This window comes from Myxine glutinosa, chromosome 12 (assembly GCF_964187855.1).
Source record: "Myxine glutinosa chromosome 12, kmMyxGlut1.1, whole genome shotgun sequence".
In the NCBI taxonomy this organism is placed as follows: domain Eukaryota; kingdom Metazoa; phylum Chordata; class Myxini; order Myxiniformes; family Myxinidae; genus Myxine; species Myxine glutinosa.
This window is the reverse complement of record NC_136272.1, coordinates 18,850,033-18,867,265: the sequence shown is the minus strand read 5'-3', so window position 1 is coordinate 18,867,265 and position 17,233 is coordinate 18,850,033. Positions and strand designations below refer to the sequence as shown.

At 43.0% G+C, this 17,233-nt stretch overlaps 2 protein-coding genes across 10 annotated transcripts in view; one reads left to right on the top strand and one right to left on the bottom strand.

Annotated features, from left to right (window-relative positions):
• Nucleotides 1–17,233, bottom strand: part of NDUFAF7 (NADH:ubiquinone oxidoreductase complex assembly factor 7) — a 486,324-nt gene that overhangs the window by 34,175 nt on the left and 434,916 nt on the right. The window lies entirely within an intron of this gene.
• Nucleotides 1–17,233, top strand: part of LOC137438149 (serine/threonine-protein kinase D3) — a 75,512-nt gene that overhangs the window by 55,403 nt on the left and 2,876 nt on the right. For all 4 annotated transcript variants that reach the window (XM_078766533.1, XM_078766535.1, XM_078766534.1 and 1 more), the window contains exons 9-15: nucleotides 483–560; nucleotides 719–980; nucleotides 4,375–4,427; nucleotides 4,535–4,607; nucleotides 6,088–6,194; nucleotides 16,807–16,968; nucleotides 17,071–17,169. In XM_078766533.1, the coding sequence (XP_078622659.1) occupies nucleotides 483–560; nucleotides 719–980; nucleotides 4,375–4,427; nucleotides 4,535–4,607; nucleotides 6,088–6,194; nucleotides 16,807–16,968; nucleotides 17,071–17,169 (834 nt within the window). The remainder of the gene's footprint in view (nucleotides 1–482; nucleotides 561–718; nucleotides 981–4,374; nucleotides 4,428–4,534; nucleotides 4,608–6,087; nucleotides 6,195–16,806; nucleotides 16,969–17,070; nucleotides 17,170–17,233) is intronic.

Here is a 17,233-nt window from a genome sequence, read left to right as displayed (position 1 = left end):
ATTTACATACCCATAAAGTCTTATTTGCATATCCGGCCAGAGTATCATATTTACATACCCATAAAGTCTTATTTACATATCCGGCCAGAGTATCATATTTACATACCCATAAAGTCTGATTTACATATTGGCCCAGAGTATCATATTTACATACCCATAAAGTCTTATTTACATATCCGGCCAGAGTATCATATTTACATACCCATAAAGTCTTATTCACATATCCGGCCAGAGTATCATATTTACATACCCATAAAGTCTTATTTGCATATTGGCCCAGAGTATCATATTTACATTCCCGTACATTATTATTAGTCTTGTTTACATAAGACTCACCTTTCTAAGTCTTATTCATATATCTATTGAGTTATAAAACTCTTAATATAATTTGTAATGTTAGTTTGTTCAAAATAACTTTTAAAAATCAATGATGTTCTCCAGTCAATGTTGATGGAAATTACAAACCCTCCGAAACCTTGCAGAGGAAAAGACACTACTGGCGGTTGGACACCAAATGCATCACTCTGTTTCAGTCCGACACAGGTACCAAGTATTACAAGGTGAGTGAATTGGTCAAAAGGTCACTGGAATACACCCACGACAAAGTACTTGTGTTTTCCGAACTGTTTACATTTTTTTCTTAGAGGACAGACAGTTTTCTGAAAATTGCAGTAAGAATAAAAGGATTTGTAATGATTACCTTTCCACTGTTCTGCAGGAAATCCCCCTGTCTCAAATTCTTCAAGTGGCTCCGGCTCAGAATTTTGAGTTTGCTTCCCCACTGGGTTCCCCACATTGCTTTGAACTCGTCACCGAACACCTGCTGTACCTCGTCGGTGAAGACTTGCCCGACGCCGGTGGCAGCTGCGGTGGAGCGGGGTCATGGGTGGCGCGCAGCTGGGAGCAGGCCATCCGACAGGCCCTCATGCCTGTTACTCCTCAAAATAGCTCGACGGGACTGGTGGAGACATCTTTGCACAGTGAGAAATGTATTTGGTATCATCCAAAATTATTCTGGGTCATTTTTGCTGTTCGGTTGGAGATTAGCGAAGAAATATTGGCCTAGCGGGAAAAGGCTGCGTACCGGTAGTCAAAAGCGACGAGGCCGTGAGAGCATGAAGGTAAACCGAGTTCCCAATTGCTCGAGACCGAGCTGAACCAATTAGCAACACTTGTTAGATGTGGCGAACTTACAAAGACCATCTGATTGCCACGGTTTGCCTGCAATTCCAGTAGATCAGCCATAGCACATCATGATGGTGTAGAATCACTATTGTGATTCTGTGGATGTAATCACATTAATCACTATAGTGTAGAAATTTGGCCATTGCCCAGATCTGGATCATACAATGCAAATTTAAGCTCGGATGACATAGGGCGTATTTTGTACAAATGCGGGGCTTCCATTGCGTGAGTAACCTTAACCCTAACCCAGCACTGGTGACACTGTCAGATGGCAGAAGTTGCTCTCCAGTCGATGCTGTCAATTATTCTTTCTTTTATTCTTAAGAACACCCATTCATCCTTCCCTTTGAAATCGAATATTGGTGAAGGATAGCTTGCAGTAATGCTTGTTCCGTCACAGGAAACACCAGGTGACAGGGTAATACGATTTCACCAAGGGGAGCCACCAGTTGCTAGCACCTTAAAAACTCTAAAAATTGCCCAATGTTACTTCATCTCTAAGCAAATGAAGATAAAATGCAATCGTAGCAACCAGAATCACAAACAACCCAACTGTTGCAAACTACGTTGGCAAATATCAAGATCATAACATTATAACAAGAAATATGTCGTGCATAGCACGATACTTGCGAAATCCGTAAAATAAGTTGTTGGCCGATGATGACCTCAAAAATAATTGGTGGTTGAATTCAGTGACCATATATGCAAATCCTCTTAAAATTTAAAGTCAATCAGATGAAAATTGAGGATTTTAGAAATTTGGCCCATGTTGACCTTTTGGCCGATGTTGACCTCAAAAATACTTGGTGGTTGAATTCAGTGACCAGATATGCAAGTTCTCTTCAAATTTCAAGTTAATCAGATGAAAATGGAGGATTTTAGAAATTTGGCCTATGTTGACCTTTTGGCCTATGTTGACCTCAAAAATACTTGGTGGTTGAATTCAGTGACGAGATATGCAAGTTCTCTTCAAATTTAAAGTCAATTGGATGAAAATTGAGGATTTTAGAAATTTGGCCTATGTTGACCTTTTGGCCGATGTTGACCTCAAAAATACTTGGTGGTTGAATTCAGTGACCAGATATGCAAGTTCTCTTCAAATTTCAAGTCAATCAGATGAAAATTGAGGACTTTAGAAGTTTGGCCCATGTTGACCTTTTGGCCTATGTTGACCTCAAAAATACTTGGTGGTTGAATTCAGTCACCAGATATGCAAGTGGTCTTCAAATTTCAAGTCAATCAGATGAAAGTTGAGGATTTTAGAAATTTGACAAAGTTGGGTGACATTTGGCCTATGTTGACCTATTTTGACCCCAAAAACAGGCTTCATGCTTATGACCAACTATACCATTTGATGAAGTTTCGTGAAGATCGGTTGAAAATTGTGACCTGTAGGCGACTGACATACAGACAAACAGACAGAATAACGCACAAGACCAAGCAATATACTTGAAAAATCTTCAATTTTCGCAAGTAATAATTTAATAACCATTCCTTTCACGTCGTGAGGTGCATAGGAGCTGCAGACGCAGTTTCATTGGCTAAGAAGTACAATCCTGGATGGGTCGCCACTCCGACGCAGGATACTCCAATGGCTTATTGCCCCAGTAATCTGGTACTCATTTGGCTGACCTTGGAAGGATGACAGGCTGAGTCAACCCACCTGTTGTTATTTCAATGGCGCGACAGGGGCTCAAACTCAAGACCCTAAATATATTAAACGAGCCTCCTCAACCGAGACCATAACATTCCTCCTCGAGATGAAATAATCTCGCGCGTGTGTGTGTGTGTGTGTGTGTGTGTGTGTGTGTGTGTGTGTGTGTGTGTGTGTGTGTGTGTGTGTGTGTGTGTGTATACACGTCGATACTTTCGCTTTTAAAAAAAGAAAAATTCTCTGCAAACACTTGTCTGATCAATGCAAAACTCTAAACATACGAGGGACTCTTCATGGAAAATACTTTATTGATAACTCCAATGCCATCGGTGACATGGTATGGCAGCCGTGTTGTATGAAAGGGAAAAAAAATGGACATCTTTTTCTCCGAAACCGCTCAACGGAAATTTTTTAAACTTCGCACATGTCAACTCCCCGTGGGTTGTATCGGGTGATAATGATGACATCATCAGTATAGTAAGTATTCCAGGCATAATTGGTTGAATCAAAATTCTTATCCAAAAAATCTGAATCATATATCTGAACAACAACCCGAATCGAGTGAAGAATTAAATTTATGACATCGGTCACGTGGTCCGGCAGCCATATTAGATTGAAAATAAAAACGCAAAAAAATCTCCTCCTCCAGAACCGCTTAACAGATCGATGCGAAACTTCATACATATGATCGACCACTAGCCATGGGGAAATAGTTTGAAACTTCATTGACGGAATTTAGCCTTAATGTGCACAAAAGTGATCGTTAAATATCACAATAATCAATCAATAAAGTTATGGATAGTGGCAATATATGTGACATAATAAGATGCACGATTATGGGAATATAGGCCATAATGGTAGGGTATTCAGTTAACAATGGTGTTTTTGTTCAGAATGAGCATGCCAGATGAGACTATGTGCCCTACTCAGTGACGTTCTAGTTAAGCAAGAAATGTATTGTAAAAATAAATAAATAAAAGAAATCCCTTTTTAAGGCCATTTTCCCTGCTAGAGCGGGGGTTAGTTTTGCGGGTCCCATGACAATCATCCTGGTTCCCTTTTTGAGGCAATGTTTTTATGGCCGGATGCCCTTCCTGACGCCAACCCTTTAGTCGCCTCTTGCGACACGCAGGCATATGGTGTACCTATTCTATACATGCACACACCGGCACATTCTTCCCAGTGAGCTGGTACTCAATTTGCCAACCTCAGAAGGATGACAGGCTGAGTCAACCCCCCTGGCATTAATTCAACGATTGAACGGGATTCGAACCCAGGATCCTAGGATCCCAAGCTGGCACCCTAACCGCTAAACCAACACCAGGCTAGAAATTTATTGTGATACTAAACTTTTTAAAATCACAATATAATTTAAATGACGTTAGATTTTGCATGAGTACAGCGACACAAGCTAATAGTTGTTGATTATGAAGCCCCACATAGAGGAAACTTGGAAAACTCACAAATTTGTTTTGAATGTTTCATGTGTGTACACATAAAGAACAATGGAAGAGTATGTGTCCGTTTGTGTGCAGAACATGCATCTGTCAGCATCTCCGTATCAAACTACGACATTGATGAGAATGCCGTGAGTTACTCTTTGTGCAAGTTTCTTTATAACTGTAATACTACTAAAGTTCATGTCATCTAATGCATACCGATGTACCGCAACTCCTCTTTCCCTTGCAACCCAAGGACATCAGCACAATTTATCAGATATTTCCCGACGAGGTGCTGGGATCAGGACAGTTTGGCATCGTGTATGGAGGTACAAAATTGGAATTTCTGTTTTCTAAGCTGTGTTCGTCGTTCATTTAAGAGACCCCTTTCAATTTTTACAGGCAATTGTATATTTAGGCCGAGAAAAATATATTTCCGGTCTCTGGTCAGCGCGCGCATCCATTTTGACCCTGCGCGTCAACAATTTTTTTTTTTTTTCAAATTTCCAACGGTACCTACAACAGCGCGCACCTGTTGTTGCCGGGCCGGCGCGCTATCTCGGGAAATACGGGTCGCCATTGGTATCGACGTTCGCGCACGGTTCTCCCCTACAAAACTACATTTAGTTTGTCCAAATCCAACCAGCCGTTCCAAAGATATGAGTCGTGTTGTGTGCCGTGACGTCATGAATACAATCGGCTGGATATTGTCATTTATTGAAACGAAGACGTTCTTTGTCGGGTTCGTGTGAAGCAACCAGAAGGCCTAGAGAGCTGCGGGTGGTTTCGTTAGTTAGGCCTGGATCCTATATCGTTTGTGATGAAGTTGTAAGTGTCTGTGATAATCTGTTGGACTGGGAGAAGAGATCGTGGGAGACCATCGGCCTGTTAGACCATTTGCGCATGCGCAGTGTTGACGCGATCGACGCATTGGAATGTTTGACGGTACGGCGAGGCGATCTCGAGAACGAAATTACAGTCTATAATATGCTTGAAGAACTTAATGATTTTCAGAATAAATACATTTCAAAATAACTTAAGCTTGTGTTCATTATTTACAAAAAGGCTGACCTGTCCCATTGCCCGTCTTTAATTTCTCTCTGGACGGCGCCACGGCAGATGAGGAGGACCGCAAGGCATGAGGACACAAAAAACAACACCTTTATATTATTTTGCAATCCATGCTCTTCAAAGAAAAAAAAGAAAAGAAAAAAAACCGCATCGCTGCATCAATTCTGGAACTTTGGTCTGACCAGAGACCAGCAATATATTTTTTTCGGCCTAAATACATACAAATTGTGAATTTTAATCCCCACTGCAACCACCACCACCACCCATCCTCTCCCACCCCCCAACACCTATTTGACTCCAATATCCCTAACTCCTCTATAACTCTACTACCCTCTCCCCATAATTTCCTTGGTTTACGTTTCCTCAATTGACTCCATCACATCACCCTAATGAATACCTAATATGACTAGAATGAAGTCAATGGCGTGCCATCGCAAATCCCCACGCTTCAAAAAGTTCCTCCAGGAATGACCCAATATCAAATTTTGAGTTAAAAAAAAACAAAAACAATTCCCATTTTGACCCCCAAGTCGTCACCCATTGGTACATGCACTGGAGGTCAAAGCAAAAAAAAAAAAATCATTACATATGGCGTTACAAGTTTCATTTTAAGACGTTATAAAATGTGCCACAACCCCTCCCCCCCCCCCCCCCCCGAGCCCCACTTCCGCCTCTCAGCCCCCGCGAGACTTTGATTGAAACAAGTGCTTTGCGTGACATCTTCCATCTTCCATACAGGGAAGCACAGGAAGAGTGGACGGGATGTGGCTATTAAAGTAATAGACAAGCTACGGTTTCCAACGAAGCAGGAAAACCAGCTCAGAAATGAAGTCTCGATCCTGCAAGTGAGTGTGACCACATGTTTTCAGTTTGTTTTGCATCAATTAAATGGGACAATGACAAACTAATGAGAAGCACTCAGTCCAAACAACACAAGGTTGTTACAACACAATGCAAAATAAACAAAACACAACAAACAACACAAACAAATAAATCTGAAACCGACACACAAAGGCCCTAAGATTGAAAATTGCCTTGTGAGATTACCCACAGCAGCATCTACACACAAGGGAGTGATGCAACAACCAGATCCCATGATTACCTCACAATCCTCACATGGATACATGGTTATGAACTCACGTACCACCTGTCCAACTCGTGCATAATAATAATACTCGTGCATAATAACCTTTTCATTAAAATACCTGTTCTTTTTTTTTTTTTTTCTTCTTCTTTCTTTTGTGCAAGAAAAAAACAAATTAGTATAACCAACCAGACAAGCTGTGCCGGTGGTTTGCATTCCCAGTCAGGCAACAGATTATTTTGTGGAATAGGTTGGCACCGAAACAGGTTTGGCAAGAGGTAGCGTCCAAATAGATCACCGCTTGAACAGCGTGCGATCGGTTTTCTTTCGCAAGTCCAAACAAGGCCATCGGGTTATGAGCAGCACGTGCCAACAAACAGTTCACAGTGCCAAAGGGAGCGTTTTTATACCATGCCAAAACTCAGTGTGATGTGCGCTGCTTATGCTCATGAGCATTGTACTTGAACGTTGCTGCACAGATAGTTTTTTTGTTTTTTCTCGGAACATGGTCAAGCCAGCTGGCTCAACGTTTGGGCAGATACGAAGTGATATGTTTGAATCGGCAGTATTTCCACAACATTTATTCAATGAAAGGTGTAGGGATGGTTTCACATGATAATTTATTGTGACCATCCCTACCTAGTTTACATACTCTTTGGCGCACTATCCACACATCCTTGCAAAATGTTTTTTATTACTGGTTTCTGTACTTTTTTGAAAATGCATTTACATTTTTAGTCACCAGCTTTTATTTGATGTCTAATGTACTATAAAAAATACAAGTCAACGACAAACTGCATAGCTGCATGTGTGTGTGCGTGTTTTTGTGCATGCGAGCTTTACAGACACAATAAAGTTCCTGCACACTGTGCCTGGTGTAGTTATCGTATTATACGACTAGTGAAGTACACGTGCTACGCACGCACGGGTGGGAGGCCAGAAGCAAACAGACGATGCAGAAACGGCGATTCTAAAGCATGAAACCAATAAATTCCACATTCCTGTAGCACCTTCAGTCGCACGTTAGACATGGACAGCAAGTTCGTGAAGGACTTCCATGAAAAACGTACCCGTTGGCAAACAAACGGGTACGTTTGCTCCATACCCAGTCAATGGCGAGTCTGCATAAGGCGATCCGCGAATTCACGTTCAGAAAGTAGAAACCGCCACGGCATTTTGTCATTCACTTGAACTCGATATCTCTTTTTTTCATTCCAAACAGCATAACTCCAATCACAAATGAAATAACATTAATATAAAAAATAAACTTTTAACAACATTCATGACATAAACAAATATTTAAATCCTGACATGAAGTTCCATATGGTTGGGTGAATACAATTACGAATTCAAAATCGTAATTGTATTCACTTAATTCCAATCATCAATTGATACCTTAACAAAACGATTAACACGATTAACGTTTAACGATTTAACATTACGAATGAATGACGGTTGTACAGGGTGTCTCAAAATGCATGGAACCCATGTCACTGCTAATAATTCTGCCAATATTAATGTTCTTGTTCCTTTTTTTCAGATTTGAAGAGAGGAGACCATAACAACTAATAATTATCAATCAAAATGCCTTGGACAAAGGAGGAAAAAATATTTTGCGTCATTACTTATTTGGAGACGAAATCATTCAAAACGGTGCAAGCAAAATTTCACAGGAAGTTCAACTTCAACAACTATCCCCAGAAAAACCAAATTTATCGTTGGGCACACAAATTTCAAGCCACTGGATCAGTAAACAACCTCAACAAGAAGGCAGAAACACCCAGTTCTGGCAGGAAGCTGACTGCAAGATCTCCTGACAATGTGAATGCGGTGAGACATTCTGTCGGAAGGAGCCCGAAAAAGTCCATCCGAAGACGTAGCCAAGAGCTGGGTCTTTCACGTGCGTCAGTGCAAAGAATCTTGATCAAGGATCTTCAGCTTTTCCCATACAAGATCCAGATCAAGCATAAACTCACACCAGCTGACATGGCAAAACGTGTTGTGATGTGCCGGTGGTTCGAGAACAAGATCGAAGAGGATCCTGACTTTCTTGATGATGTTTGGTTCAGCGACGAAGCACACTTCTTGCTCTGTGGGCATGTCAATAGCAAGAACAATGTGTTCTTGGGCACACAAGCCCCAGACGAGGTGCTTCAGAGGCCCTTGCACTCTGTGAAATGCACGGCCTGGGTGGCCATCTAAAAACATGGCATAATCAGACCGTTTTGGTTTGAAGACACAGACGAGGAGGCAGTCACTGTCACAAAGGAGCGTTACATTGTGGTGCTCAACAAGTTCTGGAGGGGACTTGGGAGACGTCGTGACGTGAATCGAGATGTGCAATGGTTCCAACAAGATGGGGCAACTCCACATACAGCCAACATCACGATGGAGTGGCTGGACCACCGATTCCCTGATCGGCTGATCAGCAGGCGCCGCGAACCCGAGTGGTCTCCGCATTCACCCGATCTGAACCCCCCAGATTTTTATCTCTCGGGGTTCTTGAAGGACCACGTGTATGAGAATCGTCCTCAATCCATTTCTGAACTGAAAGTGGCCATCACCCAGAAGATTCGTGCCATCAGGAAGGAAGAGTGTGTCAGGGTGATTGACAACTTCGCTCGTCGGCTTCAAGTGTGTGCAAGGCGCAAAGGCGGTCATTTGGAACATGTGCTCTAATAAATGTATCCTTTGAGCTAGAGACCTCAAATCTTCAGTTTTTTAATTGTTATCATATCAGCTTCCAGGAAATGTAATCTTTTTTGGAGTATCTTGTCTGAGTAATAAATTATTATCATGTTAATGGGTTCCATCTATTTTGAGACACCCTGTATTTGGATATTATCAAACCCGTGCATTGCCGTCATCTGTCCACTTCTGCATTCGCGGCAGGTTCATAATTTTCATCAAAATCTAAACAGTATTTGTAGAATTTCAATAAAAGCCACATCACTGTCCATATTGGTAAATATTATTCCATCGTGTTTGGAAAAACTGGAAAATTAGAAAAATAATATAGCTTATTTTACTCCCAGGGGTCACAGGAATACCGACTCAGAATATCGTTGCGATCGGTTGAGCCATTTTAGCGGCACCTTCGGATGGACAGACGGACATTTGGTGAATTATAGTAAGATAACTAGCAGTTTACCCACTCTCCACGTGGGTGGAATTTGCGCATTATTTACAAAAGTCCTGGTGTTGGCTTAGTGGTTAGGGTGCCAGCTTGGGATCCTCGGATCCTGGGTTCGAATCCCGGTCAATCGCTGAATTAACGCCAGGGGAGTTGACTCAGCCTGTCATCCTTCCGAGGTCGGCAAATTGAGTACCAGTTCACTGGTAATTCCCTGTGTGTCGCAAGAGTCGACTAACAGGGTTGGTGGCAGAAAGGGCATCCGGCCGTAAAACATTGCTTCAAAAAGGGGACCATGGTGCCCGAAAAATGCCAACCCCTGCTCTGCAGGGAAAAATGGCCTCTAAAGGTGGTTCTTACAAAAGTGTGAAGGTCTGAAAGGTCTAAAGGTCAAATTGAGAGGTTTAGACATACGGTCCAATACTATGTAATAACATTTATAGTACAATGTGTGACTTGGCATCAATATATGGTAAGATTAGTGAGATGGGGGTGATTATGATGACATCAGATGAGGACATGGCATGAGATGTGGTGGGCTGTCTATATCTGTAATAACTAGAACGGCACTCGGTAGAGCACATACCTCCACCAGGCTGAACAGTTTGTTTTATATCCCACTGATAGGCCGGATCTGGATCCAGGCCTTCAACAAAATGTAATCAGCTTGTTCTTGTCACCTAACTAACTCCACCACCAAGTTTTGTCCAAATCCGTCCATAAATTTTTTTAATATCGTGTTATATATCGCTTTTGGCCTGATCTCTCAATGGTGAAGAATCACTTTAAAAATTAAATAATTCTCGTATCCAAATCCATATTCAGATCTTCACCAAAATCGAATCATTTTGTCCTTCTCACATACACTACCTCCCTGCCAAATTTCATCCGAATCCGTCCACAACTTTTTGAGATATCTTGTTCACTGACAGACAGGGGTGAAAACATAACCTCCATCCACCTTCGGTGGTAAAGGTAATAAAAGAGAATGTACGTGTCTGTCAGTGTGTGTGTCTCCTCCATTACTCCAGAACCATGAAAGCTAGCAGCCCCAAACTTTGCATGCATACGTATCGAACTTCAAGGAAGTGCACGAAAGAACACTGGGAGGTTGGCTGTGTTGAAACACCCCTTTTGAAGTTCATTTAGGGGGTGCTCATAACAAAACAAAAATAATAATAATAAGCCTTAACAAAATGGCAGTGCACCATCTTAGTCAGCCCTCATACTGCAAAGGAGCTCGCACGATTAACATGGGCGGGGGTTCAGGATGCGTTCCAGGTGCAGGGGCGAACAATGGGAGCTCATAATTGTTTTTAGGGGGAACGAGGCGATTAAGTGACAACGAGGTGCGAATGGCCAATTAGCACCCACTTTATCAGAGGTTTCATAAGGTTTGTAGAATTACCGTATAAATACATTGTATGTAATTACCGCACCAAAGCTGGCGGCGGCGTCCATGATGGGCGTATATGAGGTGATGATGGAGGAGGAAGGTGGGCAGTTAATGTGTCATTTGAGGCGAAGATGTGGCGAGTGGGGCGTGGTGCTTTCGGGTCGAGAAGCAATGAGCGGCGTGTATAATGTCTTAATGTCATGGAAATGCACATTTGCATAGAACCCAAGTGTAAACAAGCATTCTGAGTATAGCGCTGCAATACATGTCCCCTACCGGCAGTCTGTCGTCCGGAAAACTGTTGGGGAAATTAAAAAGGGTTATTCACCCACAGGTTATGAATCGTTCCCAATCGCTAATTACCTCAGGACGGGCTCACCTGTGATTCGCACTTGGGACATAGATTTATACACCTTGCAGACAGGTCAGCAGAAGCACGAGAAAATAAGTTGTTGATAAAGAACCTTTCGAGTCGCTGAATATCAGTAATTTATTATATTTTCCGGTTCACGATCAATGATCGATGTGTATATATATGTTGCTCGGCTTGGCTCCGCCCCTCCAGAAAGCGCGCGATGTGTCGCGCTGTTGACGTTCGCGAGACGAGGCTGAGGGCGCGCGGTGCGGCTTGAGGAGAACTCCAGAATAAACAAGAGATATCCATTTTAAAAATATTTTCGTTTAATTAACGATATCTGCCAAACCACGTACCCTATCGCAAATTCCAAAATGACATTTTAGTAGATTGACATGCTGAACAGATCTGTGAAGTTTCCCCTCGATTGGATAAAAAACGAGGGAGGGGCTCGGTTTTAAAGGTTCATGCTTTAAAACGTCATAATTCTGAAACCATGTGACGCATGACGTCATGCTCGCTGACTTTTTTGTTCGTCATGGGTATGCGATTCTGCCTGCAAAGCTTGGCCTCGATCTATTCAGCCGTTGCAGAGAAAAAGGGGTTTTCGTGTTTTCACAAAAAACAATATGGCGGCCGAACCATGTGACCTGTGACATCATAATTACCATTAAAATATTCTACAGACCGAGTCCCCCCCTATGGTGAAAATTTGATCTCAATCGGTCCAATTATTGCAGAGAAAATCATTTTTAACGGAAATTAAAACTAAAATTGCACTGAGTTAAGGATCATCAGAATTCCCAAAGTTCAAAGTGCCATAACTTTGTCAAAAATGATCAAAAGGTCGTGAAGTTCGAACTTGACTTGTAACTTATCATAAGGAAACCATGTGCCAAGTCTGAAATCATTAGCATTAAGCGTTTAGAAAAAAGTCCGGAAAACTGTTCTTTGCATGACGGACTGACGGATTGACGGACTGACGGACGGAGGGACGGCGTGCAAACCTAGAGTCCCCTCCGGTGTACACCGGCAGGGGACTAATAAAACAATGTGTGCTAATAATTGATAATTGCTGGGTACCTATGGGTTGTGTACAAATAAGATTAAAAGGAACAAAACAACAAAACAGGGTGACCGATGGGTTTTGGCGTGCGGCTCAAACGCGCTTCGCGCCTGTGTTACACAGCGCGTGCCACGGAGCTCGTAAATAAATCATAATTATCCCCTAGGAAATGGGGAGAAGAGGTGAAAACATCTCTAACCCTCACAAACACATTGTATCACATTCAAACCCACTACACCAGGGGAAGGAACTACTCTGACCTTACACTGAAGAAATAACTACAATGAGGGACCGGCATGTTGGGTGCCATTGCTTTCGGGGCCGGTTCCTACAACAACAACCACAACAACCACACAAAGTTTGTGTGGCAAGGGTGCCTGGAGGGCGTGAATGGTGTTGGTGTCCTGTTTTCTGAGGAGTTTGTAGACAGTGTGGTGAGTGTGACTAGAGTGAGTGATAGGTTGATGATGGTGAAAATGATGATTGGAAAGCTCTTGGTGAACGTCATCTCGGGATATGCTCCGCAGGTTGGTCGGAGCGATGAAGAAAAGGACAAGTTCTGGTGTGCGATAGAGAAGCTGATGGAAAAAGTGAAAGATGAGGAAGTTGTTGTGGTTGGAGGAGACCTAAATGGACATGTGGGAAGGAGTATGGACGGTTTTGAGGGAGTTCATGGGGGTTACGGATATGGTGTGAGAAATGGAGAAGGTGAAAGGATTTTGGAGTTTGCTGATGGAGCTGATTTATTGATTTGTAATACTAAGTTCCAGAAAGGGGATAATAAGCTTGTTACATGCACGTCAGGTGGGTCGACGACAACAGTTGACTACCTGATGGTGCGTAGGCGAGATAGGGGGTACCTCCGGGACACAAAGGTGATCCCAGGAGAGGAGGCTGTTTCACAGCACCACTTGGTTTCTCTGCGACATAAGGGTGAAAGGTGCGAGGAGAACTCGGCGGGTTAAGTACCAACCGAGAATGAAGGTGTGGAGGTTGAAAGAGGTGACAGTAAGGGAGGCATTAAAAGAGAGGCTGAGTAGGGTTGACGGTGATGTGGTTGAGCTTGAACGTGGTTGGATGTCAATGAAAGCTAGTCTGTTGGGAGCCGTTGGTGAGGTATGTGGATGGACAAAAGGACCACCGGGGCACTCAGAAACATGGTGGTGGGATGATGAAGTTGGAAAGAGGATTGACGAGAAGAGGAAGAAGTTCAAGGAGTGGCAGAAGGCGAAGGGTACGGGAGCAGAAAAAGCAGAGCATGAAAGTTATAAGGCAGCCAAGAAAGCTGCAAAGAAAGAGGTAGCAAAGGCGCAGGAGGCATGTAGGAAAATGTTCGGAGAACGCTTGGATTCGGAAGAGGGTCAGAGAGCGGTATTCAGGATTGCCAAGCAGATAGCGAAAGAGAGGTGTGATGTGATGGGGGTGAGTTGCTTGAAGGATGAAGTGGGACAAATCGTTGTGGACCCAGATGGAATTAAAGGAAGATGGAAAAGATATATGGAAATGCTTTTGAATACAGAGAATGAATGGGATGGCAATATAGAGAGTAACCCAGTTTTAGGACCGGCAGAGAAGATAACTGAGAAGGAAGTTGAGGAAGCGATAAAAGCAATGAGGAGTAGAAAAGCGGGAGGGCCGACGGGAGTTGTGGGAGATATGTTGAAGGCAGCAGGAAGTTGGGGTGTGAAGAGAATGGCAGAGATCTGTAATCTGGTGGTGAAAGAAGGTCGCATTCCAGTGGATTGGGAACTGAGTACCCTTGTCCCTCTATACAGGGGAAAGGTGACCCTCTGGAGTGTGGCTCGTACCGAGTGATAAAGTTATTGGAGCATGGAATGAAGGTATTGGAAAGGGTGTTGGAGAGGAGGATAAGGAAGAAGGTGAAGATCGACGAAATGCAGTTTGGATTTATGCCAGGAAGAGGAACGACAGACGCGCTCTTTATTGTGAGGCAGTTGCAGGAGAAGTACATGGAGAAGAGGAAGACGTTGTTTCTTGGGTTTGTTGATCTGGAGAAAGCATTCGATAGGGTTCCACGCGAAGTATTGACATGGGCATTGAGGAAGTTAGAAGTGGAGGAATGGTTGATCAGAGTTGTGATGGCAATGTACAAAAGAGCGCGCACAGCTGTAAGGACGAAGGATGGGAACAGTGGTGAGTTTGAGGTGAAGGTGGGAGTGCATCAGGGGTCGGTACTAAGTCCACTACTATTTGTAGCTGTGATGGAGGTGCTGGCTCAGAACGTAAAGGAGGGTTTACCGTGGGAGTTGTTGTATGCAGATGATCTGGTGTCGATTGCGGAAAGTATGGATGGACTGAAGGAAAAGATGAACAAGTGGAAGGAATGTATGGAGACAAAAGGTCCGAAGGTGATTGTAGGAAAGACGAAGGTGATGGCAAGTGGTAAAGCATGTGGTGAGGTGGAAAGAACTGGGAAGTGGCCATGTGCTGTGTGCAGGAAGGGTGTCGGAGTGAACTCCATTCAATGTACAATTTGCGCTGAGTGGGTTCATCAAAAATGTAGTGGTCTGAGAGGGTCATTAACCATTGTGGCAGCTACATTCAAATGTAAGGTATGCACAGAGGGAGCTGCAGATGGAGGAAATGTTGAGTTGGATCTTGGAGACGGCGTGAAGCTGGAAGGTGTGAAAACATTTTGCTACCTCGGAGACATGCTGAATGGAGAAGATGGATCAGACTCGGCAACGGTTGCTGGAGTGAGATGTGCATGGAAGAAGTTTCGGGAACCGAGTGGTGTGCTGATGAGGAGGGGAGTGTCGTTGAAGCTGAAGGGAAAGGTGTATGCTGCATGTGTGAGAAGTGTTATGATTTATGGGAGCGAGACATGGGTCATGAATGTAGAGCAGCAACGAAGGCTGGAAAGGGTGGAAATGCGAATGGTTCGGTGGATGTGCGGAGTATCGTTGAGAGAGAGGAAGACAAATGATGAATTGCGAAAGATGATGGGAATAGAGCCTGTGATTGATGCTGTGAAGAGGAACAGGTTGAGATGGTTTGGTCATGTGTTGAGGAAGGATGAAAGTGACTGGTTGAGAAGAGTGATGGAAATGAATGTAGAAGGAAGTCGAGGACGGGGAAGACCGAGAAAGACTTGGCTAAAGATGGTGGAAGAAGAAATGCGGGCAAGGGGGTTAACAAGGGGAGATGCAGAAAATAGGGCAAAATGGAGAAGATTGTCATGGGGACCGCAAGGCTAACCCCCACTCTGGCAGGGAAAATGGCCTTAAAATGCATGTTGTTGTTGTTGTTGTATACACAGTATACATATACAAATATATATATATATATATATATATATATATATATATATATACATATATATATATATATATATATATATATGACCCAATCACGTCTCACTCGCCTCATCTTGGAGGGGATAGCCAAACAGCTCTTACCTAATGAAGTATCCTAGGTAGCAAGGATTTAAATCAATTAACCCCCATGCTCTTCCAGCCAAAGAAAGCTGCATAAAGCAATCATCCTAGCCACCTGCAGTAATTGATTAGGTGAAAGCTGAGATGGTTATTCCCACCAATTATGGGTGAGAGACGTGATTGAGTCTTGTTCTTTATATTGGTTGCTATATGCAGCTTTCACTTTATGGAATGCAGCACAGCAGCCTCTTCTGACTCTCCAGATATTGATATGATTACAAGCTGGTCAAACACTTGGAATATGTCTTTCAACCCTGATCTCCACATTGTCTTCAATCTCATTCTTCCCTCCAGGTCTACAAGACAGCTGTTCACCACCATCTCAGATCATCCCAAATTCAAAACCATGGTCTTTTCTGCCCTCATTAACACCCCTCCTCCTTCTTCCAAATTTCCTTCCTGAGAGTTTCCTTCTGTTCCCATCTTGTCCACTGCACACATCCTTTCCTGCCCTCCATTGTTTTTCCGAGTCTCCCTCTATCTTCGCCTTTGGCTCTGCTGTTGGCGTTTCTCCCCCTCTCTCTGCTGTTCCTTTTGTCCTGCTCCATCCTCATCCATTCAATATACTAGTACTAGCTCTTCCATGAGCCTCGACTGTGTATACAAAAAAAAATAAAAAAATAAAGAAGATATTTACTTTACTCGCTTCCTTTGATTCAACGAATAGATCTCTCAGCTCTACGAGTATTGGCACAGCGTGGTAAATGTAGATGTACATAAGGTCCTCGGATGTTTGATGCCTGGATTTGATTAAATTAATAATAATCTAGATTAAATTAAAAAATAATCCTCGATTGTTCAAAATCTGTCTTCGCGGCAGAATAGCAACATTTTAATGCGATGCTGGAAGCAGCACATTGATGAACGAGTGCCAATAAGGAAGGCCTTGTTTGAATGATCAAGAACCCCCGAGCTTTATATTACCCCATAAGGTGAGGATGACATGATGGTTGACTGTGTTGCAGAACCTGCACCATCAGGGTGTTGTCAACCTGGAATGCATGTTCGAAACACCTGAGAAAGTCTTTGTCGTCATGGAAAAGCTCCATGGGGACATGCTCGAGATGATACTTTCAAGTGAGAGCGGCCGGCTCCCCGAGCGCATCACCAAGTTTATAATTGCGCAGGTATCACATGATCCAGAACTTATTTCACCAATAACAAAATTGTGCAACATCTTATTTGTTGATGAAAACTGCAGGTGTTCAGCTATTTATCTGTCTCGACAGATCTTAATCGCATTGCAACACCTACATTTCAAGAACATTGTTCATTGCGATTTGAAACCAGAAAACGTCTTGCTGGCCTCCCCGGACCCTTTTCCTCAGGTTAGTCTTGCGATATAATTAGAACATTGTTTTTTTTTCAACTTGCAGAATGTAAGGCTCGTGG